A 23,945-nucleotide genomic window follows, 5' to 3' on the forward strand; every position below is an offset into this window, starting at 1 on the left:
GGCAGTTCTGTAACTGAAGCAGAAGGCAGGGGAAATGTCATTCCTGCTCCTTCTTTACTATACTGAAGAAGTCTGAGAAAAAATATTTTTTTTTTAAACTGCTTTTCTGTTATATTTACAAAGATAATCCACGGTAGGAGGAAAATGTGAACATTATTGTGCAATTACTGCCTACAAATAATCATTCTATGAAAGAAGAGAGGTGATGAATCCGAATATTCACACAAGCCATGCAAGAAAATGAGGATGTAGGCTCCTCCAGGGCCGCCCCCCCTAAGGAATGGGGCAATGCCTGATAATGGTAGGGTAACAAGACTAACAGCCTTGCAAAACTAAAGGTCTTGGAGATCTAGCTATGTATCCTACTTAAAAAGAACTCCACAAGCTAGAAAAGATCCAAAGGTGGTAGAAACACACACACCAAACACGTATCTAAACATCAACTATGTACTCGGCAGATAAAAATGTAACACAGCATATTTAAAGGTATTCAGGACAGAAAGGCGTGGCCAAGAGTTTTCAAGTAAATGGCCAGAGGTGTCATGGATCCCTGGCTGATGAGCCAGGGTCTGAACTCCCCAAGGACTTCAATCCTGTATAATTGCAGGTTTGGGGGCTGCTGCATTGTGTCACTACTTGCTACTGCAGACACAGCTCCAAAACCTAAAACGAAATTGCAGGAGGCCATATTTTGTCTCTTTCCCTCTTAAGCCCAGGTAACCCTGCAGCAAATGAAACGGGCGGGCAGAGAAGCGTGGGGCACATGTTAATTTCCCAGAATAATGAGAAAAGCAGTAGTTTAGCTAACAGGCTGAAGTCTGGATAGATTGTAATTCTCTTGTTTATTCGTTATTTTCACTTATTTACAGTATTATCTGGTTTTACCAGTTTTTTATTATGCTGAATGTCTTTTCATCCCAGGATCATGAGGTGGAAGCTGTAGTCAGGAGGACACTGCCTACCAGCAGCACACCAACATTTGTTGTTATTGCAGCTATGAATAAAAATAAAAACCGAATGCTACCAGCCAGTAGATAAAAAACCAGTTAATCAGAAGCGAACTAATTTTCACTAACAGCAAATCCAAGTTTCATGCACAGGCACTCAGATAACCCCATGTGGAAGGAGGACAGCCACAAGTTTCTTGATGGAGATTATATCAAATTAAAGATCACAGCGCAGATGACATCTCTCTCAAGCAGTGAGAGTACTGGTAGTGAAAAGTCAACAAGCTCAGTGGATGCACACACTTGGCTTCATTCTTTTCTGTGCCAACAGGTAGTCCCCTCCAACTCCCTCTGGCCTTTTTCATCCAGTGCCTTTGGAGATTCCCCCTACTTTCTTCTACTGGAAGGTGGAGGACCCTGCCCATGGCAGAAGCTGTATTCTGGGCTGCAGGTTGTCCCTCTGTTCACAGTCTGTCCATCCTCTGTGCACTTACCTCTTCTGGCAGCAGAGCTCAGGAAAAAAAACTTGCCCCCAGCAAGGGTAGGATGGGATAAGCAGGGAGGCAGGAGTCTGAACAGAACCAGCCAGGAGGCCAGAGAGGATTCACTGGGCAAGATACTGCCTTCCAAGATGCAGAAATTCTCCTACAGGTCAGAAACGCAGTATCGATCTAACAGCACCTGGGAATCCTCCAGCCCAGGGTGGTTCAACATCAGCAACGATGGCAAAGATGCTCCAGTTTTTGACTGATCTTGTAAACCATGTTGACACTGTACTGCTGGCTTCTGCCCCAAATTCCACCCGAACCACATGGACAGGGGCAGCTTCCAACCCCACCCCACTCCCCTGATGAGCAGGTGGAGGCATTCAAATGTTAGCCATGTTATCCAAACAGCAGCTTATCTGAAGAAAAGGTGGTAGGCCAGTGGTGGCCTGGAAGTTGCCATTTGGATCATGCTAGTCCAAGCCTTATATCTGACATAAAATAAGAAGGGGAACGACAGCAGCCACGAGTAGGTATTGTCTTACTATATTACCTGCCCCAGAGCACTGTGGTGTTTGCATCCCTTCAAGGGACTCAATGTATTCACTCCCCAGCCATTCTGCATACGTCCTCCTCTCTTCTACCGGCACGATCTCAACAGCAGAATCCTTAAAGATCAAGTTTTTTCCTTGAAAAGTTGAAGAATCAAACATTTTGAATCCATTTCCGTTGCTGCTATTTCCAAAGTAGACCTAAAAACCATGCAAAATTTTCAGTATTTTGCAAGATCAAGTGCCACATTCCTCTCGTACAACATGAACAACAACAGGAACTGTTTTTCTGTATGAAAAGTTCATACAGAATTGCAGAATCTCTCTTTCGTGTTTGCTTTTAGATACTCCAGTAGATTAGATACAGAATTCTGCCATTGGAAATTACAAGAACAGCATTTGTGATTTTTTTTTTTTTGTTACTATCTGGAAAGAGTTGTATATTTAAAAAAATTCTTTGGTCTAAATATTGTTGTGTCGTACAGGGTTTGCCTGCTCAGGAGTTACAGAAATGACTGAAGCATAGCATGGAGATACTCAGCATTGCTTTTGAAGTAGCTAACTTCAGTATCGACAGGAACCTCGCTGTGGCAGCCGCGCATGCTCTGCCTCGATGGTTTACCATGTACATGGCTGCAGCAAGAATACACCCAGCAACGTTTTGTTGCATTCCTAGGAAAATTCCAGGATGGAAAAGTGTTAGCATGTACTCTATTTCTTGTAGACTTCAAAGTCTTGCCATTTGGGAAAACACCTTAAGCTCCAGGAAAGTTACTACTGAAACCAGTGGCTGGGCAAAAAGTTGAAATCCCTGTGCACCACGGTGGTTTTACCAGGAGAATTACACGGGTTATATTTTACCTTGTCTGTCCCACTTCAACAGGGCTCTGCACAGTGTACATGCTGCCAGTCCCATGATGCAGGGGAGATAATATGGCAGTATGGTCCTGTTGTCTTTATCCTTGGTCTGTTAGACCATACGTAACTTCCTCCATAAAATAAAGGGATTATTAATACCTGGGCTTTGTTCAGTAGTCCATATAGAGCAAAAACGCTGGTATCTGGGTGAACCATAACAGCCTGAGCCGGCACCTGTGCCAGGTGACACTCAGCAAACTGGGTCACTTCAGCACGGGCACCATTTGGACACAGTAACTGGAAATCACTGGACTTCAAGTTTCGGGCCCAACTATCCATATTCTCACCTGAAAAAAGAAACTGGTCGTTGTCACTCATTGAATGCTTTAGAGCAGAAAGGTTCTAGAAAAATAACTGAATTATAATAGAGAGATATGTAAAACTAAGTACCATCTGTGTTCTCAAACACTGTCGAGTGCTTCACAAAGGCCACATCCCCAGAGTCCTGTGCCAGGCACCTTTAGGAAATGAGAGATAAAAATTCAATTCAAAGCACCATTATGTGAACCACATTTTTTTTCCTAATAACTGATAGGTTTAGAATTCAATTTTTCGTACACACACTCCTGCAAACAAATGCACTGGACCCTAAGGTAATAAGCAAAACCAGAGAAATTAAGCATCTTGAAAGGAGAGAAAACCAACATCTTTGCAAAGTATTAAAAAAATATTCTGAATTAAGAGAGGAATACAACAGAAACTTTTCAATAAAAAGAGTGTGAGAAATGACAAAAAAAGGCCAAAATAAGGTGAGGAAAGAAACAGAAGATATATTATGTGATACTCAATGCAGTATTCCTCATCTGCTAACAATTGCTTTCGCTCCTTTTTACATCGTGTACAAAGTATATGCTGTTAAGAGTTTTTTTGAATACAATCATTTGCTTAACCCAGGAGTTTATCAGATTCTGCATATGTACATGTCTGCACACTCACATGTATACTTTTTTCCCCCCCGTCTTTTCTTTCCAAGTTAGAGTGACCTTGGTGCTTACACAGACACTGCTTTTACAGCCCTGTATGCTGGAGATACCTAGTTAATCCAACTGCCATTTCTAAGGGTACTATTCCAGAACTAAGTTCAGTTTCCTCTAACTTTCTAAAGCAGAAGCAGCCCAACATGCCAGGGGCACCCTAAAATCTCCTCCTCTCCTACGAGTGTGATATCCCGTTACAGAGAGTTTTGGGGCAAAGGTGTAGAACAACACCTTTACCAGCATTTGCTACTTCCCACGTTACACTGTGGTGTTCTCTAGCACACGATACAACTGGCCCCACAGACTGCTAAGAGATTTTTGCTAGGCCTGAAATACAAAGTCAGCAGACAGAAGAAATCCATGGCACTTGCTTCAGACCATGAGTAATACATAAATAAAATCAACCTCAAATCAGCAAGCTGGGTGAGCTGGTAAGGACATCTAACTTCCCATGTGTTTTGGGTAGTGTGTGCTGGCGAGGATCTGTGGGTAGTAGTGGTGGTACCTTCTAGTTTAGTCTGCAAGTGTTTCCAAGAAGCATTTGCTAAAGAAGATGATGTGAAGCTGTAACTGAGTATGGTTTACATAGTACAAAATGTGAGGAAAAATTACAGTCACCTTCCATAACTCACTCTTCTTTCAGAGAAGATCACCTGAGCATCACAGCCAGACCCGTCCTTTCCTTGCAGGAGACTGTGACCCTCCATTTTCCCCTCAAATCCTAACTAATCTTTTAAATATCTAGAACTTACCACATCACTTGAAAAACTAAGCGTCTTATCTTCTCTATTTAAAAAGTGATCTCCACATGAAGTTTGGGCTGTATGGGCACTATTATCAAATGCACAACCTTAAATATGAGCAAAGCTCATACAGCCTGTAACAGCATGGGCTTCTTATTCATTTGGTGACCAGTAGCCAGCTCTTTTACCCTATAAGGTACAGCAGAGACTCTGGAATTTGCCTGTAGAGGCATGTACCACAGCAGAGCAGCTGGACACAGCTAAATAGATTAGCAAAAAAGTTGTTACCCAAGTCTAGCGCTTCAATATTTACCAGGCAGCTGCTGTCAAAGTCTCCTCCCCTGAAGGAAAAAGACCACTCACTGCCAGCTCTGTTACACGCACCGTTACCTTCAGAGATGAAGATCAGGAAGAGGAAATGCTACTTCCGTATCTAAGAGTTTTAAAGCCCCAGGTCTTTGGGTATGGCCCAGGTGTCTGCTGCTATCCAAAGTATTTATTCCATTTTACACTGTTTTCCCCTCGTACCTTTAACACATCTTCTTTTGAAGAGGATTTGATACTTAAACTTTGATGATAGTTGCTTGTGCTGTTCAGAAACCTACCTTCACATACAGCCACCAATAAGTAAGGACTGTGAAGACCCACTCCTGGCTCCCTATCACTATCCTGCCACTCTCAGCATGGACTCACAGCAGCCAGATATTGGCTACTGTTTGCCTGCTTCCCTATTTAAGCTCTTTATGGATGACCTGACCATTCAGACTGGCAGACTGTCTGCCATGCTAGATTAAAGCAAGACTGGAGACTGATGAAAATCCGCTTGGTCTTCACTAGGTAGGTGCCTACTGCTCTGCGAACAGAAACATGGATTTCGCTGTGGGTTGTATGTGGGCCAGGAAGCTGGCAAATGGCTTTGGCATGATCTAATGTAATACTTGATGACATATCTGTATTGCTGAAGACATCTGGTGACACACGTCCCCCTTCATTTACAGCACGTGCCATCTAACTGCAGCAGCAATGACCACTTTTTGCTGACTGGGATGGAAAATAGTTCCTTCTTGCATCTGGACAAGCTGACAGACTTAATAACAATCAGGTGTATCAATTACCTGAAGGCTCCGCTGTAGCTGTAATAACGTTCTTGGCTACTTGCACTGCATTTATTGTTTCCACTATCATCACCAATACATAATTGACAGAGTTTTGATGGATAATTGTCCTGCTTAGCTGAAGGCACGCAGCTGGCAGAGAAAAACTCACTCACAGCTGAGGACAGACAGACAAACCAATATGATGAGTGAAAAGAGTGAGCTCTTCACAAGAAACGTAGTTACACTGTCATGAAGTTATAACTCACGCAGGTTTCAGTAGAACACTAGAAACATGAGTTACAGTTGCCTTACTGGAATTCACAAACTACAACTTTTAAAATATTTTCAAATACCACTTAGCTGACTATGTAATGAAACCAAATAGCTCCCTGGGAGATATGAAATAGGCAGATGGAGTAAGACCATGACAGGCTGGGAAACGGCAGGCTGAAAAGCGGCTCTGTAAAAAAAGGACCTGGGGATCCTGGTAGACATGAAATTAACTGAGAGTCAGCAGCTGCTTCTGTGCCTGTGAAGGCTAATGGCACACTGGGTTGTGTTAGCGGAGCTGTCAGGGGAAGTGATGATTCTCCTCCGACATCTGTGCCAAGTTTTGAGCTCCCGGTGTTAGAAAGACATTGACATTCTGGAGAAAATACGGTGGAAGGCGAGTAGGATGCTCAGGGAGCTGGAGTTCATGACGTACCAGGCCGACAAATGGGTTTGGTCAGCCTGGAGATAAGACAGCTAACAGTGTACTGCTGTCTTCATTTACACAGCGGGTTTTTCAAGAAGACAGAGCTAGATCCTTCTCAGAGATGCAGAGCAAAAGGATAAGAAACAACAGACCAAAGTTATGAGGAGGAAAATCCTGATTAGATACAAGAAAAAAATTTCTTTTTACCAGGGATGGTCAAACACTGGGACAGGAGTCCAGAGAGGTTGCGTGTAATCTCCATCCTAGGAGTCACTCAAAACCTGCTTGGACAAGGCCCTGGGCAATCTGATCTAACTGGGTCTGATTTGAGCAGTTGGTTGGACTAGATGACCTTCAAAGGTCCCCGTCCAACCTAAATTAGCTGATTATTTTGTTAAAAAGGAAAGAGGGAATACTTCCATGTCAGATGTAACATTCTCAGTATGATCCCTCCATTAGTCTACTCTGGTGGCAAACGTAAAATTTCAAATTGTCACATTAAAAACACAACTCTCCTTCACAAACAGATAAGCTTAATATAGAGCTATGAAATACCAGAATTACTTCACTAATGAAAGTTTACAATTAGATTGTCACTGTATTTTTGATACGTACTACTGTTGTCTTACCTTGAGGAATATTACAGGCTCTGGTCTGAATAATGCCCCTCTTAATTAGCATACCAATGGGGATATTCCATCCAGCAGTTCTCCCCAGTCCTGTATGGCAGGACTTCTTCCCTTTCAGGTCAGTGATGGTGAATGCATTGGACAGATTTCGTTTCACTAATGCCACAGCGTAGTATGCATTGCTGTTGTCATCAGCTTGCAGAAAAAAAAAACACAACACAAAATGCGTTAGAGCTTCCCTTAAGCATTCCCACTGCTTAATGATCATCTGCAGGTCTGTTACACTTAACCTGGTGCCAACTTCAATTCCATCAACAATCAGCTAGTCAGGAAGTATGCATGTAAAGGTAATTACTATTCACTTCTACTACTTCACGATGTTGCATTCGCTTACAGCCTTTATACTGGTATGGCTACGCACTTGAACTGAATAACCTAGACATGAACACAAAAGTGTTCCTGTTAACACCAGCCCTCATAAACACATCCCTCTGGAAACCAACGTTCAGGTCATCAGTGACTTAGCTAAACTATTTTAAGAAGTTATTTTTGTATGAAAACTCAAACCTGAACTAAAATTTCCATGAGTTTTGCAGCGTATTGAAATTCTGCCATAGCGACGCAATGTCCACAAGCCCTCTTTTCATCAGTGACTCTGAAGCAGCCACACTGACAGGAAGAATTTTTTCTAAATAGAATCTTACTGTGTGATTTCTCTATTTTTGCTTCTGCTAAAAATATTTTGATTTTGTAAGTACTGTTCTTTTCCATTGTAAATATTTTCTCTGGAATTGAAAAGACAAATAAAGAGGTACAAGACTCAAAACTGCCAAAGACTCAATCTGGTCCTGTAGCAGGACAGATAAAAGTTGCCATAAACTCACTGTAGGAACCCATCCCTCCTCTATCCATGATGTGAGGATAGTAACTCTCATTTCCTTTGGAAACAGCTTTCCCAGCAGGGCTAGGGAACAGAAGCTGTGTTTTTAGAGCTTTTTTCAAACAACCTGGAAAAATAAGGTCTATATTTATGTTTCCTAACCTTCTTACCAGAGTAACTTTCTCCAGCAGCTGGTACAAGGCCATATGTCTTCCCAGCTGTGTAAATATCAGCTCCACCCAGTACTACAGCATCACTTTCCTTTTTCTGAAAAAATAAAAAAAATAAGATTTCTGTGAAAAAAAACAGTAGATACCTTCCCTGCTACAATGATAACACCTCTAGCATCACACCTGTTACATCTCAAAGGAAAGTCTGACAGCAAAAGAGCAATACATTGCTAAAGAAAATCCCCAAAACCTGCATAAAGCATCATAAGTGAAACGGGGACAGGAGATTTCGCACAGAGAGGCTTGAGCTAGATGGGCAACAATGCCCTTATCACAACTGACGGTCACCAGGGTTCAGGACGCTCCATACTACGTGAGCATACTACTACCATTTCTAGTGGTCACCTAAGTGCACGTATCTCTGATCCCACCTACCCAGCACAGAGCAGCTGGTGTTAATTTGGCTTGTTGCACAAAGATTGTAGCAGCCTACCTGGATCATCTCCATACACTGTTCCTTTGTCTTGGCTGAAATACACTGAATTGTTGGTTTCAAGTTCTTTTTCTTAAAGGCAATGGCCATTTCACCACATTTCCAAATCTCCTCAGTGGATACAACACACCAGTTCAGGCTTTCTGGCAATGCTGCACAAAATTGGAAAGCAAATACTACAGTTCACTTTCTTTGTAATAGACAAGGAGGGATACACACTGCTCACTCTCACATATAGACCACACGTGTTATTAAAAATGTTTACTTCAGTGTTTCTCTCCATCTCAGACTTACACCTGATCAGGAACCACAGAGCTCTCCAGATTAGCGGTATGTCCACACTGCAAACCCATCCAGAGTGAAGGAACAAGAACTCCTACGATTGCTGACCATTAGGCACAGCCATAGAGTGCAGTAAAAAGCCACCCTGAACACAGGCTTCCTCATACTTGATAGTCACTGAGCAACCCCAGAAGAGACAAGTCCGGGAGGTGGGGGGCTTTGCCACAGCACAGAGCACGTCTGGGAGGCTCAGTTGCCATGACTATTAAGCTTCTTGAGGCAGAAATTCTGACTTTACCAGAAATCACATCGAGTCATTTCTGCATTTTTCCAATAGCCTAAAAGACCATTAAGACTGCAATAAAGAGCAGCTGAGAGTTTCTTCAGCTTTCAGAAGAAATTCTCTGCTAGGAAACCATTCATCCATTCTTTACTGGCTACCTGGTATTTACTGGCTACCTTTACTGGCTACCTGATACTGGCTACCTGAGGATTTACACAGCAACATATTATGATTTCCCCTTGTTAGCAGGTAAGAAATGGAGTACCAATACCCGATTAATGTCTTGCATACTCCAGAAAGGGTAGAAAATGCCTGTATCTTATAAAACAAAGTGGGCCAATTTGCACAGGGAAGTATTCTGCAACCTGATACTGTTTCTAGGTCAAAAAGCGACCTTTCTCCATGCTTGAAGATTAGACTGGCATCTTGCCATAACCCCCCAAGAATCAGAAGAAAATAAAGCAGAATAAAGATGGTCTTTGTTATCAGCTATTTTTGTTCATGGTTATGAATGGGAATCTAAAGACAACCTACTGTTGGGGTCGCAGCTCAGGGCTTGCACGGCATGAAGATACTCATCACCCAGCCACACCTGGTAATTCTGAGCTGTGATTGCAACGAGCTTTGTGGTGGAGTCTCTGAACAGAAGATTCTGGGCACCGTAGGCTGCAGAGTCAAACATCTGAAACTTGGTGTCTATCCCATTAAATCTTTGCTGCAATGTTAAGGAAAACAAAAAAGCACCTGTCACACATCCCATACCCCTTCAAACCCCACAGAACTGAAGGTGCCTGGATATCCTGCCTTCAGTTCAGTCAGGTGGGTGGGAGAATCATTCTAAAATGCAACACACTAAGGAAAAAATCATGTCCTACTTGTCCCTGGTTCAGGAGCTGGAAGAAAACTGTCCCATCTGCGTCAGGTCGCACAACTACGGCACGAGCTGGGATTCGGGCCAAGTGGCAGGTTCTCCACTCTGTCACATCAGCTGTGTTGCCGTTGCGGCACAGGAGCTGGAAGTCTTGGGAGCGAAGCTGCTGGGCCCACAAAAAAAGGCTTCTTCCTGAAATTAGACAGAACATGCTTATGGAATAGACATCAGGTGGAGCTGATGTCCCAGGCTCCAAGTCTGCTCTAAGCATCACATGCAGAGCAGAAAACATCTCCTGATCATCTTGGAACTATTCCTGACTGCACAATACATCCCATACATCTATGTGGTCCTTTAGTCTTGTGTCTCCAAGAAGACAATAAGCAGCTTAACACTTGTTAGACTGCACTGAACTCTACTTGGGTCTGCAGCAGTATCAAGAGCATCCCTAAGTCTAGGGTGATGTGCAACATTTTTTGTTGTTTTTTTTTTTTCCATAAACGATGGTCAGACAGGCCCATGATATTAAAGTAACATTATGCTCAAGGTAGAGTTCACAAAGTGCCAGATAGGGCAGGCCACATCTTGTTAACATTCTGCCAGTCTCTGCTGAAATCCTTGGGTAGGCATGAGCAATACAACAGGCAAGTTCTCCATAAAACTAAGTGTTTAGTGCTGCTCAAGCTCTCTTTCCAAAAGAAGCTTGAGATTCCACCTCTAATCTTTACTGAAACTATTGAGCATTTTATTTAAAAATAAAAAGTCCACATGGACGACTATCTCCTGGTGCATCCATCTGTGGGTGCATCTTTTTTTCACTATTAGAGCATTTTCTTCTGACTCTCAATTCAAAATAAATCAAACATTTGACATTGCATTGCCATTATAGACACTGTACTTCAGACACCGCAGCCACTATTCAACAAGCTTCTGGATTACTCACCATCAGTATTTTCAGGCACTGTGCTGTGCTTCACGAAAGCAACTTCTCCAGCACCTTCAGCCAAACACCTAACAAATACAAATCCAACCACAGAGACGCGTTATGAAGCAGAGCTCCCACGCACCGGTCACTGCCGGCGGACAGCCAGAGGCACGTACGCTACGTTCCATCAGCCGCAGACACTGACCTACTTCCTTGCGCTGAGAGTTTCGCTCAAGGCAGAGACTAGTGGCTGTCAGAGCATGAAGCAAACAATCACTGTCAGTTGGTGAACATGGACAACATGTTCAGTGCTGCCTGGGACAAACGCCATGACCTTCTTTGTCCCGGAGAGTTCTCTGTCTAAGGCAGTTGTGCAATCCTCTGGGGAATACGCAGAGAGGAGCAAGCGTTTCACACAGGCAAATCCTGCCCTTGCTCGGTCAAAGCTATGGCTCAGGGACTGGGAGCTGCACCACAGCACAGAGAGGATGGAGGAAAATAAGGGAAAGGCTGGTGTGCGAAAACAGAAGGCAGAGCAACTCAATAACTGAGTTGGGACAACTGAAACAGCTGAGCAGGGAGGCAGTTCAGCTCTCAGACTCCAGGGTCATCAGGTTTTACTGGGAAAGATACAGCCTGCTGAAACAGTCAGACTGGTGTTAACAGCTGCTGGACAAAGCAAACAGCAGTGGGATTTCCCTGCCCAGTACAAGTGCTAAATATCCATTTGGTTTAAATACTTTGGTTTAGAATTACTTTTGTTCAGTCTGCAGGTTTAAAGCATGCTCATTGTCGTGGGTTAGGTTGAACCTTCCCACACAGCTGGTCACTCCCCCTCCCCCAGGAATGAGGGACAGAATTAAAGGATAAACGGGAAACCCGTGGGTTGAGATAAGAACAATTTAATACAGATGATTTAATACACAGTGTAGATGCTCACCACCCCCTCGTATGCGAAGCCCGTCTCATCCCGAAGCTGCAATCCCAGACGAACGCGAGGCCCCGAAATAGAGAGGGGCAGAGAGGGGAGGGGGGGGGGGCGCAGAGAGAGAGAGAGAGAGAGAGAGAGATATTACGAGAAAAAGAAAGAAAAACCATAGAGCAAAAGCGCAGCAAGCGCAAAAGAGCAGAAGCAGCGAAAGAGCCAAAGCGCAAAAGCCCTTCTCTCTGGCTGACCCTCACTTTTATACTGGGCATGACGCTGCATGATATGGAATACTAATTGGCCAGTTTGGCCCTCAATCTTAAGTTTCACCACAAATCACAAGGGGAATCGTGTCCCCCTTTCCCAACTATGCTCCCCCCTTATCCCGCCATGCTTCTGCACTCCGGCACACTGAAAAGTCCTTGGAGTTTCAAGTCCAACCACAAACATCAACTTGCTATCAGCATTCTTCTCAGAGCGAGCCTCTGAGTAAAACCAAAACACAAAGCTCTTCTAGCTGCTAAAAAGAGCTAACCCGGTCCCAGCTAAAACCAGGACACTCATTCTAAAATTTTATACATAAGATCAACTGTAAGTTCTCTGGCTTCAGTTCCCTGTCACTGAGGCCTGGACACGATGGCTATGGATAGAGCATAGTGATTAAAAATTGACAGAGCCACAGTTTTTACCTGAAAGCCCCACTGTAGTCATAGTATTGCTCTTGGGAATTTCGTTCGCATTTGTTCTGCCCAGCTGAATCCCCTTTGCAGAGCTGACAGAGGGATTTGGGATAGTTCACGCCGTTTGCTCCAGGAACACAGCTTGCATTGAAATACTCACTTACAGCTAAACGTGAAATTAGAATGACAAGTTTTCAGCAGTGAATTAACAAGATCCTACAATCTCATTTTAACACATCTACACAGTACACCTCAAAATATTTAGAAGGGTTAAGTCATTTTGTTCTTAAAAGATGGTTTCCAAGTTTAAAGAAAACCCTGTAGTCTTCATCAGACCTACGTTAGGTCTATTCCGTCTTACAAGGAGCATTGAAGCCAAGGAACAAAACAGCAGCTAGAACCACACGTTTCCATCCACACACAGGGTCCCAAGACCACACGGAAAGGCAGTGCCGAGGAACAGATCTTTGCCCTGTTCTCTTACCTTTCGGAAGGTCACATCCCATTGCTGCCAGGCGCCCACTGTCAGTCAGATAACCCACTGGCACATCCCAGCCTGCAGTTCTGTTGATGCCTGTGTGACATGAACTGACACCCTTCAAGCTGTTAATGGTGATGTTGGAGCTCTTCCTTACCACAGCCACGGCATAGTAGGAAGTTCCAATCTCTGCAGTGTAGGAAGAAAGAGAAGCAAGCAAAGTAGCCTCCCAGCAGCATTACAGCGAGACACTGATTTGTGGCCTCTTTTTGCTCCCCTACCCACAGGCAAGTCACATCGTTCACATCCTTGGTGAGAACCTGCTGACCATGAGTGAATGTCCTCTCCTCCACTATCTCTGCAGTGTGAGATGCCTTAGTTAAAGGCTACAGGCAATCTGCTCTAACTTTGAAGGTCGCCCTGCTCTGAAAGGGAGGTGGGATAAAAGACATCCGCAGGATCCTTCCAAGAAAAAATTTTCTATGATTCTAAATATATTTGGATTGAATTGATAACAATATAATTAATAGTTAAAAAAAAAAAATTAAATCCCCCGTTGGCTACTAATTCAATCTTAATTTTGACACACCATAGCAGAGCATCACAGGTGATTTCATTCTCTTTGTTTTACAGTTTGATACAATTCAGAGAGTCAAGAGTTTAGGGTCTGAAGTGACCATAAGGTCAATTAATCTGTCTTTGGATCAAAACCCATTAAGTTTCATTCACTTTTCTCTGATTGAGCTCATAACCTGACTAATGGAGATGAACAGCCAGGCTCTGGATCGTGAGGCCCATTTTGTTTTGAGCAATTGAAGTGCAGTTCCCTCACCAGGGTCGTGATGTGGTTAACAGTGGTGGGGGAGCTGCTGCAGGTGATCCAAGTCCCTGTGGACTGAGCCCAGCAGGAACTTCTGATGTTGCCTTGGCCAGATCACACCGAGATCCAGCTGCAAACCAAATCCAGCTCCATCTCACAACAGAGTGGTGGGACATCACTGCTTGCTGACTGCTTCCAGAGCTGTTCCTTCCCTCGGGTCTCTGAAAGTTATGGGACATATCTTCTAGCTCTGAACTACACAAACACGTTGATACTGAGTCCTTAGTTGGGATGACAAGTCACCACTGATCTATTGTCTCTGTCTTGGAAGGAATCCAAAGCTTGAGGAATCCAGATAAGGAGCATAATCTATCCCTTCCTTTCTTCCAGTCGGTCATCACAAACACCATTAAAAGTAAAGCTCATTTATTTATTCTCATTTATGAGATTGGGAGATAAACCTAGTAACAAGTTATGCTTGGCAATTCATAAATTTATCTTCCAAGACTGCAACAGGGAAGACAGTAAGACTGTGAAAAACACTATTACAAGAACAGCTGTTTTGACCTGACTGTTTCAGAAGAGACTCAGCCACAGCCCTTTGTCTCCTGTTTCCTCCCCACACTCTGTTATGGGCAGGAACATCCAAGAGGGAACCTGACCATTACCTAGTGTTCAGGGTCTTCGAGAAAAGGACCCCCAAATAAAACAGAAAGAGTAAAAGTGAGTAAGAAAAAGCTCACATTGAGTAATCCAAAAGTTATTTAGTCAGAACGTACCTTGATCATATACTTCCCCAACAACAGGTTTCAGACCATGCTCCTTTCCAGCCTGGTAAATTGAACGACCATCCAATGTCACTGCATCTGCCAAGTCATCCTGTGCAGACACAAGGGCAGAACACATGTTGAAGCGTAATTATCAGTATTTCTCAACAGCCAGAGGCAGAGTAGCCATGAATTTAAAAGAGGCGGCCCCTTAATCTGTATTCATGAGGTTTCTTTTCTCCAAGAAGATCTTTTAAGTGCATTCAAATTTCTGAAGAACAATTACTGAGATTTTAGAACTTTAAAACCACCTTCCTTCAGAAATAATGCAGAAACGGGCCCTGGACTGTGATGGCCTCACTTCATAGTCCAAAGCAATCTTACAAATGGGTCCTGCATCTCTGTGACAATCTTAAAGACCATCAAGTAGGAGTTTCATTCATCTCTACAGCTAGTGCCCCACAGCTTGAAGATGTAAATAAAGTAAATATATTTTTGATTTTGCACACTAATAGTTTGAAGTGCTGTCTTCTGGGACTGCACAACTTTAATGTCAAAGTGTATACTCAAAAACCACCTTAAAACACGCTGGCTTGTACCTCAGCAGACAAAACAGCAACACAGTTGGAGGTGGGATGTGGAAGGGACAGGTAGCAGGGATGGGAAAGAGAGAGAAAGGGGACATTGACATTTTCCAGTAATTCCCTCTCCGGATGAGTTTATACTAACACTAAGTACGTACCTTCGATGGAGCACTAGTGAACAAAAAGACGATTCTGTCCTTCTCCAGTATTTTCCTCCCTTCTGAATAGTAGAGAGGAAACACCTACTCTGCGGAATTGCTTGTTTTTAATAAACATGGACCATTATATTCTGCACAGGAGAAAACGTTTCTGTGTCATGATCAAGGAGGACCATCTGAAGGTGCTAAATTGAAAGACATGCAAAGAGATGAACTCAAATTCACACAACACAAGGAAAGAGAAAAGGCTCAAAATACATTTGTGTCCAGAGCAGAGTAGGAGAGCCTCTAGAACTTGGGACAACCCCACAGCAGACTTGGAGCACCAAAAAGGCCTGGTACCTGATACACAGGAGCCACTGTAACCTAGCTAGCTGGGTGCGGACTGCAGGATGGGGAGGATGCTCTCAGGGGGGTGACCTGCTTTCACATGAGGTAGGGTCCACAGGCTGAATGATGACTCGCCCCACTCTAACAGCAGCCAAAGCATTGAGGAGATGGTCAGAGGCATGGGGCAGAACCAGGCCAGCATCAGAGGGACCACGCTGCCCACCAAGCTGCCCAGTGCTGCAACAAGGCTTTATAAGGCAGAGACAAGTACACGAGCAGGAAAAGAACCACAGCTCTTCGTCCACAGACTAAGACGTCTGACCTGGAAGGACCAAAAAATGGGTACTAGAGCCACAACAGCTGGACAATTAATGGCAATTTTAGCAACTTCTCATAAACCTTTTGGAAAAACAGAAAGAATGAACCAGTCTAAGTACTGGGAGGGCTGCTCCTCAGTATGGCTATGGCACATCAGTCACCAGCTGAGGCCAGCGTCAAGGACAGACATAGAGCCAATTCAGGTACAATGACCCAGCCATAACCTCTGGAAAACCACAGACCTACTATCAAACTCCTTGGAGGTTGTTGTTTTGGTATCTCAAAGAAAGACAGAGAGAAGAGTGTAGATAATATCCTACTGCTGACTAGTGCAGCAAAGTAGCACTGCCATTTCAGAGGAGGAGGAAAGCATCTAAGAAGACTGTCCAAACTGGGGGAATACAAATCTGAGGCATCCACCGCTGGGAAGGTGTCCAACAATACTGTATCTTTTCAGCTGACTGTTAACATTGAGCTGGCTGGAATCTTGCTACAGATGCAGGATTGCTCTGGATAGCATGGAATAGGACTTCCCACAGCAGCAAGGACTCGAGAACTGCTATACACACCTCTGATCAGATGAACCTGGCTCTTACTGTGTACTGAACCTAGTGGAAGCCAGGAGAGGGCATCTCACACAGAGACAAGATATTGCTGAGAAAATAATCAGTAGTTTGACAGTTTGCATTTCTAAGCTGATTCCAAGTTTCTTATCAGTTTGCTTAACCTCTGGTTCAGCACTGGAGGGGGTAATTTAGTTTATCCATCCCTTGGCACTTTGCTGAGCAGTGGTCAGGGTAGGGCTAGGACTATGCTGTCTAGTATACTACAGAAATTTCTCACAGGTTGAGCCACATAAAAAGCTTGAATATTTTTAAGGGATCATCTGAGAGCATACATAATACACTGATGTTGGTACCTAAATCAGACTTGAAGGTACCATGTAATTTAAAAAAAAATATTATATTCATTAATTAGCTGAACAAGAGATGTCCTGAAAGTTGCTCCTCATGAATGAGAACTGAACGAAGCTCCAAGGGAACCTGGAGAGGAATTGGAAGATACTTGCATCTTAAAGAACAGACACAATCTTTCTGAAAAAAGAGATTTTATATTCCACCAGTGAGAGTCAGAGCACAGGACAACAGTTTAGGAATCAAATCTTCACTCCAAGGGTGGTGAGGCACTGGAACAGGTTGCCCAGAGAAGCTGTGGATACCCCATATCTGGAAGCATTCAAGGCCAGGCTGGATGAGGCTTTGACCAACTTGATCTAGTGGAAGGTGTCCCTGCCCATGGCAGGAGGGTTGGAACTAGATGATCTTTAAGGTCCCTTCCAACCTAAGCCATTCTATGATTCTATGAAATATGGCCTGCTGTTTAGGAGGGACACCTGACAGTGAGGGGAAGCAGAGGAGCTGGGAGTTAGAAGGACCTTACTCTCAGGGAGAACAACAGGAGCTTCTAGAAAAAAATGCCTATTGTATTTAACCTGAAACAGTTTCCAGACTATCGACCTCCCCTTTAAACGCATAAAATCACTGCTGAGGTGGCATATCAGGAACAATGTGGGTATATTTTTTGTAGCAAGCGTTTGCCAACGCATCTAGTAAAAGCACAGGATTATTCCACTTTTTTTTTTTTTTTGACAAGTATGTAAGTAATGGTAATAGTCTGTTAATTATTTTCAGAGGAAATTCATTTCTGTGTGTCACAACATTTAAGAATTGCCTACAGAAGCATTTAAAGACCTGCTGAAGAATAGCTGTGGTCAAATTAAATATTGTCACGCTCCCTAGTTTAATATTTAGACATTTCTCAATTTTCAAACATTTTTAAAGAAAAAGGTTTTTTACATTATCCATGTGCTAACACATTCACAGGACTAAGTCCGAGTTACGTAGTGTTATAAAACAGCATATCTCTGCCTCTTCAGCCATTGCGTCCCACTCCCTTTTTGGCCTCAAAGAGCAGAGTTCAGTGTGGATGCAGACTCAGGGGTTCCACACAGTCCTACACACACTAGGTTGGCTTAAGCATTTAGTAGATTATTAGCACAAGAAAACAAGAGGTCTCAAGGACACAACCTCATCTGAAGACTTACAGTGAAGACTTATTTTATCAGAAAACTATTTACTCACGCTATTCACCTGCAAGTTTCTGAATTCAGCTAATCAAGTTGTCCAAGAATCCAGGGTTTGAGAGAGGTGTCTGCTGCTTGCCATGGCTTACAAATGCAATTCTGTGTGCACTGTATTTCAGAAGCAGACGCTCATCAGCCCTTTTAATAACCTGCTTCGCACAGGCTAACAGGTGCCTCTCTGTGGAACGCAGCCATCAGCCAGGTGGTTTTGGAAACATCTGACATTAGAAAGTCTAATGTCTGATTCAGTGGCAAGATCCACGTACATATCGATTTCTGCTCCTAACATTCTTCAACACAGTGTTGATTCCCTTGGTCAAGAACAGTATTTATCAAGAGGCAGTATGGTAGTTTTAGTAGTCAGAAAAGCCTTCCACTTCTGTTGACAAAAAATTACAAGACACCAATTTCTGAAATCTGTTTCTTTTTTCTGGTCACACGACCACCTGCCTCATCTCCCTTCAAACTGTTCCATGGTTCTGAACCTCTTGTTGTTGACAAAACTCTAATTTTTGCGCATGTCTGCAGACAATATGTGAAGAATATTATTTATCAACACAGCCAGCCAGCCTCCCCCTTCTCCCACACTCTGCCATTGAAGATGACTGTGATTACCTGCCTTCACATTCCTTCCAACATCCACTTGTTCTCTCCCACTCCCTCCTAAGGACAGAATGATCTTCCAATACACCATTTTGCAAAGCCACGTATTTTTAAGTCTTTAAAACCTTCTCCAGAGCTGTGGTCCTTTCGGAAACTGAGCGTGCTCTGGGCAGCTGAATTAACACAGCTGGGTTTGCGTGCCCTTTGCTCACCCTACTTGCTGCTTTCTCTCTCTCTTTTGGGAGAGGGATTTGGCTTTACACTCATCTCATCTGTATATACAGCAATTTGCATGATGGGACCCTGAAATGGGAGTTTGATCCAGAGTTTATCAAAATACAATCTACTTATAGGCTCAGCAGCACAGCTTTAACTACTGTCTGCATTCTATAGCTCCATCCCTCTTAAATATCTGCTAAATAAATCCGACCATTCCCAAATCAAAGATTAGCATTTGGGAGGGAATGTTTAAGACCTTTGCTGTGTTCCTGATGACCAGCCACATGTGACTAACCAAACAGATGACACAAGGGTCAGTCTGACATTCAGGTTTCTATGTACACCTTTCTAAAAAATATATGCTTTGATTTTTCAAAGACATGCATGCCAGGAAGCATATGGTCAGCTGCCTGGATCATCAGATATTTATCAAGAGTTGTGTACATCGCCACTGGATTTTTATTAGGCACATGGGGAAATTAAATCAGTAACACTGCTGTCACTCACGACTCACCTTGATCATCTGGGTACAGTTAGCAGCTGACCCCCCCTCTGTACACTCCAGAGGGGGAAGGATACCAGCCTCACCAAAGGCCTTACTCATGTCATTACACTTGGAAAGTTCTTGCTCAGAGACAGTGCACCACCGGACACGTTCCAGGCCGAGAGCTGCAAACACAACACCAAGATAAGATTCTGTAAAACACATGGGTGGCTTTGTAACAGAGCTTACCATTTAAAGGTCCCTCAAGAGCCAAGCTTTCATTCTGTTCTTCCTCCCAAAGCAGAAAGAAATCAGGGTTCTTTCAACAGCAGTCTTTAGAAATGGTTCCCACTTTCATTCAGATTAACCTAAATACTGACGTTTTTTGGACTGGAAACAGGAGAGGCTCAGACTCAGATACTGAAACCCAATGGTGTTTGTTTCTGAGATAAGAAATATGGGTACCATGGAACAGGCCAGGACATCCAGGCTATTCTTAAAATCTTGCAGAATACATCATCTTTCTCTGTGCAAACCCTCCAGGTCTGTGAGTGTCTCTGAGCTTGTACCATGGTCCTTTTCACACAAGGCCACGGTCCTGGCTTTGAGAAGCTTCTCAGGTTCATTCTCTGGAGCTATCCTGCAGATGTATACAATGCCATCTGTACAACATGGTCACTTAACAGTGAAGAAAAATACATAGCAATTCTTTTTAACCTTCTATCTTTCTTTCTTCTCCTGAACAGATTCCTGGGTCAGATGTGTTGTGCAGACAGATGGAGATGCATTTAAACTATACGTACTGCAACAGAATAATCCTCAGAGAGAATCATCCTCTGCAAGAACTATTGCCTCTAGCTGTCTGCACAAGCCTCATGACCTGGGACACATGCATAATCTTTTCTCTTGAGTCAGAAGTATTTAAAATTATTATTCAGAATAGTAGACTACAAAATCGAAAAGACTGCCCAAAGACAACGCTGCCTCAAGCGTTGCTAGTTCGGACCTGGACCTCTGCTCCAGCCCTTTTTGGTCTGAATAAAAAAGCAATCCTAGGTGCTCAAGAGCTTTGCCACTAGGCTTATTATGAAAACTAGAAAAGTAAACTTGTCCCTTTAAAACACTCTTTCATAAGAGGCTGTTTCCACAGTCAGAAAAAGGGGAGGGCAGTTCCATGACTGAAAAGACTCACGTTGAGTAGCGGAGGTCGCATTAGTCAGTGAAGAAAGGTGTCTTTCAGCAGACCCAAACACTGCCCTTTTAAGTGCCAAAGCTACAAACACTTTGTTGTCTTTTCAAGGATATGTCATCATGTGCAGGTGGTGCAGCTGTACACAAAATGTGCGTGCAAGTATGGTTTATGCTGACGGATAGGCGCAGGTTATTTTTGTAAGCATGGCCATCACATTCCATTGCTTTCCTGTAATTTTGACTTTTAAGTTGGAGTCTACTCTAAGTTATTTTTCATGTGGTTTTCTAAAAACTCTAACTGGCCCTCTACTTCGCCACCACTGTCACGCGGTTGAGATAACACATCTAACTTTGCAAGTTACTCCAGGAGCGCTAAACAATAACTATGCATGTTTCCTGACGTAGTGACCGCCAACTAAACAAGATCGTTGATGCCACAAACCTTGTTTTGCACCCAACACTGAAACAGAGGGTTTTGGCTTGCAGTTCCACTGCAGCTCAGAGCCAACTCTACTGCTGTCAACAAACATGAAACCAGATTTGGAAAGCTTACAGGAAGTTTTCATGGCAGCATGCACTAGTAGAGGGAGAAACAACTCCCCATCTCCGAGTTGCAGGGATTCTGAGAACCAGGATGGTTAGATGAAAGGCACAACAGGGTCATGGTAAAAAGACACCTCATGGAAACTTAATGTCTACCTCATCCACTTGGATGAAATTTTCACTATTAATTTCTTGGGGCAGGAGGAAGAACCTAGGTTTTCCTTGACAAAGAGGTTTGGGTTTTTCTTCTCATAAACACAAGCAATTAGAAATTAAATTGGGGTCTCAGCATCTCAGTACTTATGGCCAAGTGCTGTTCTTCAGCCTCAGCATTCTGGTTTTAGATATAAATGCACCAGAGAGAATGCACAAATCGCATGAAGAAATCGTTAGCCATATAAAATAGAAACATGAAACAAAGCTCATTGGGCTCCATATTTCAGCCAAAACAGTGAAACAGCATGAATCTGTTGCTTTTTCCCTCAGTCATCTAAAAAATGTAATTAATTTGTCCCTTTCCAAACTGCAGAACTTTGTTGTCACAGGAAAGCCAGATCCTGGGCAATTTCTTGTTTCCCACCTTCCACGTTAACCCATTTGAAGTGGGCTTGGGCACAGACAAGGTTTGTAGTTAGCCTCTCTTCCTATTGCCAACTAAGAACATTTTAAAACAGCAGCTCAGTCTCTGAATTGAAGCTCATTCACAATTTTGGCCCTTCTGTAGATGTACACGAAGCGTGAAATGGCAGGAGCTGGCAATTTCCAATTGAAATACGCTCAAGGTCCTAAACAAACATGTAACTTTATCACTGGCAACTATCCAATTAACTCCTTTGCTGAAAATAAGAGTACTACCTTGCGTAACACCTTATCAAATGGCTATTCATGCAGCTATTAATACACTATCAAGGGCTTTCAATAGAAACAATGTTAAAAAAAAGTATAAACTACAGCAATTTTTTTTTGAAGAACTGCAAAGTGCTTCAGAAACAGCATCTACACCTTCAGCGAAACTAGAAGCATTTGCCATTAGAACTCAGGAGTGACAGGAGAAAGCCAACATGTCGCACAGAGCGTGGTAAGTGGGACAAGGCAATTATTTCTATTTTTACAGTATAAGTGTCATAGAACTGTTCACACTTACTTGTCAGAAACAGACACCACTGAACCAAAAGAAGTAGATTCAGCACTGAGGAAATACAACATTTGACACCAATGAGTCAAGACACATACACGGTGTTCAATAGTTTTATCTACTCCTTTTCTATTTTTTTTCTATTCTTTCTTTCTATTCCTTTTCCTGGACATATGAGATTGGCTCTGAAATGGTTCTAGTTTCTCTCTGTTCTCTCCCATCACACAGAAGTCAACCCTAAAGACACCATGCCACAGCAAAAGTTTTTGGAGAACACTTACCAGCATGAAAGAAGAGAAGATAGAAGACATTTCTGGAGCTCTTCATGGTGAAAATTTTGGGATTTGTGCTTTTTTCAGCCTTCAGAAACCCCAGAAATCAAGGCTTCTGCAAGCGTGCTCTCCCCAGCCTGCTTTTCAGTGAAAATCAGCAGCATTCAGTTGCAGATGCACTTTGTTCACCAATTTATCTTGCTTACCTTGGCACACGTCACCTTATAACGACTACAGAAAAAAAAAAGCCTACCTCTCTTCACACCGCCTCTAGACTTGCAAAAAAAACTCAGACTAGGAAATTGCAAAATATCTGAGGCTCCAATGAGGTTGTTACTGCTTTAGCACCACCTGTAGACTTGGATAAACACCTACACACCAACTCATGGGGGTAAGGCAGGGCTGTGTAAAGAAATCTTCATCTTTAGTACGAGTTCTATGCATGCCCGATGTGTTGGGGCTCAGGAAGAAGAAGTAGATCGAAGCTAAGTACTTGACTAGACAGAGCCAATGGTCACTTTTTCCCCCCTGTTCTCAGCGTTGTCAGGAATCCCATAAAGCCGTAACAAGAAACACAGGCTTTTACAACAGTGAAGCCTGTACACTCCACAGGTGGTACTGCACAGGCTAAGAGCACGTCTCCTGAAATAGCAAGTGCTATGAAAAAGCTGAAGTAGTTTGATTTAATTTTTAAGGTTTTAGAGAAGGCCCAGGAAGGATTCTCTATCCCAGGAAGACCTCTCTATCCCAGGAAGACCAAAACATCTGCTGGCAATAGCTCTGTCAAAAGCTGCTGTGACTTTTCGAGTAGCTTTCACAGAGCAACACTCATTCGTGCTGCCCTTTTCTTCACTTCTCATTAGACAATGAACTGCAGCTGCCTGTAACACTTTGTTTAGATAAAAGCCATTTAACCCTGCTTTGCTCTGCTGTCTGCCATTTCTCATCTCAGCACTCAGCTACCAGAAAAAGAACAGCTGTGTACTGCCATGCATCCCCACACACACATCTTTACCATCTTCTACTGAGAGAACACATGAACAACACAACTGTATGCATCCTTCGGACAGTTCATGCATCCAGTAACGGTGCACAGATGCTTTCAGGAGTTAGCTACTTGACTGCAATTTGGCCAGGCTGCTAGCTTTAGCACCTATTAGCACCTGTAAGACAACAGCTGAATTTAAGTCAGTTAATTGCTGCTTCAAGTTCAGGACTTTGAAGTCCTAAAATAGAGCATGATCCCTCTAGACCTTCTTTCTAAACAAAACCTTATGGCTCAGCTCTGGTTCTGGCTACCTAGACCATCTGGAAGTAGTCATCTCTTTGTTGTGTGAAGTGCTAAAG

The 23,945-nt window shown here is 43.2% G+C and overlaps 1 protein-coding gene across 1 annotated transcript; it reads right to left on the reverse strand.

Annotated features, from left to right (window-relative positions):
• Positions 1 to 923: 923 nt before the first annotated feature.
• On the reverse strand, positions 924 to 22,653 carry MELTF (melanotransferrin). Its single transcript, XM_009983248.1, has 16 exons — positions 22,608 to 22,653; positions 19,488 to 19,642; positions 14,631 to 14,730; positions 13,038 to 13,220; positions 12,563 to 12,719; positions 10,967 to 11,034; positions 10,028 to 10,215; positions 9,687 to 9,867; positions 8,588 to 8,739; positions 8,095 to 8,191; positions 7,045 to 7,239; positions 5,737 to 5,893; positions 3,292 to 3,359; positions 3,001 to 3,188; positions 1,986 to 2,184; positions 924 to 994 (listed from the first exon to the last, which is right to left on the reverse strand). The coding sequence occupies exons 1-16, from the start codon at positions 22,651 to 22,653 to the stop codon at positions 924 to 926; spliced, it is 2,205 nt and encodes a 734-aa protein (XP_009981550.1).
• Positions 22,654 to 23,945: the final 1,292 nt, after the last annotated feature.

Source organism: Tauraco erythrolophus, chromosome 11, assembly GCF_009769465.1.
Source record: "Tauraco erythrolophus isolate bTauEry1 chromosome 11, bTauEry1.pri, whole genome shotgun sequence".
Lineage (NCBI taxonomy): Eukaryota > Metazoa > Chordata > Aves > Musophagiformes > Musophagidae > Tauraco > Tauraco erythrolophus.

What these genes read in the sequence shown, in the direction of transcription:
- MELTF (XM_009983248.1), bottom strand. Translation starts at nt 22,653, where the DNA reads ATGAAGAGCTCCAGAAATGTCTTCTATCTTCTCTTCTTTCATGCTG. An exon ending in TCTTCTCTTCTTTCATGCTG is followed by an intron (nt 19,643 to 22,607) that starts GTAAGTGTTCTC and finishes TTGTGTTTGCAG; the next exon opens with CTCTCGGCCTGGAACGTGTC. An exon ending in ACCACAGTGCTCTGGGGCAG is followed by an intron (nt 995 to 1,985) that starts GTAATATAGTAA and finishes TTTTATTCATAG; the next exon opens with CTGCAATAACAACAAATGTT.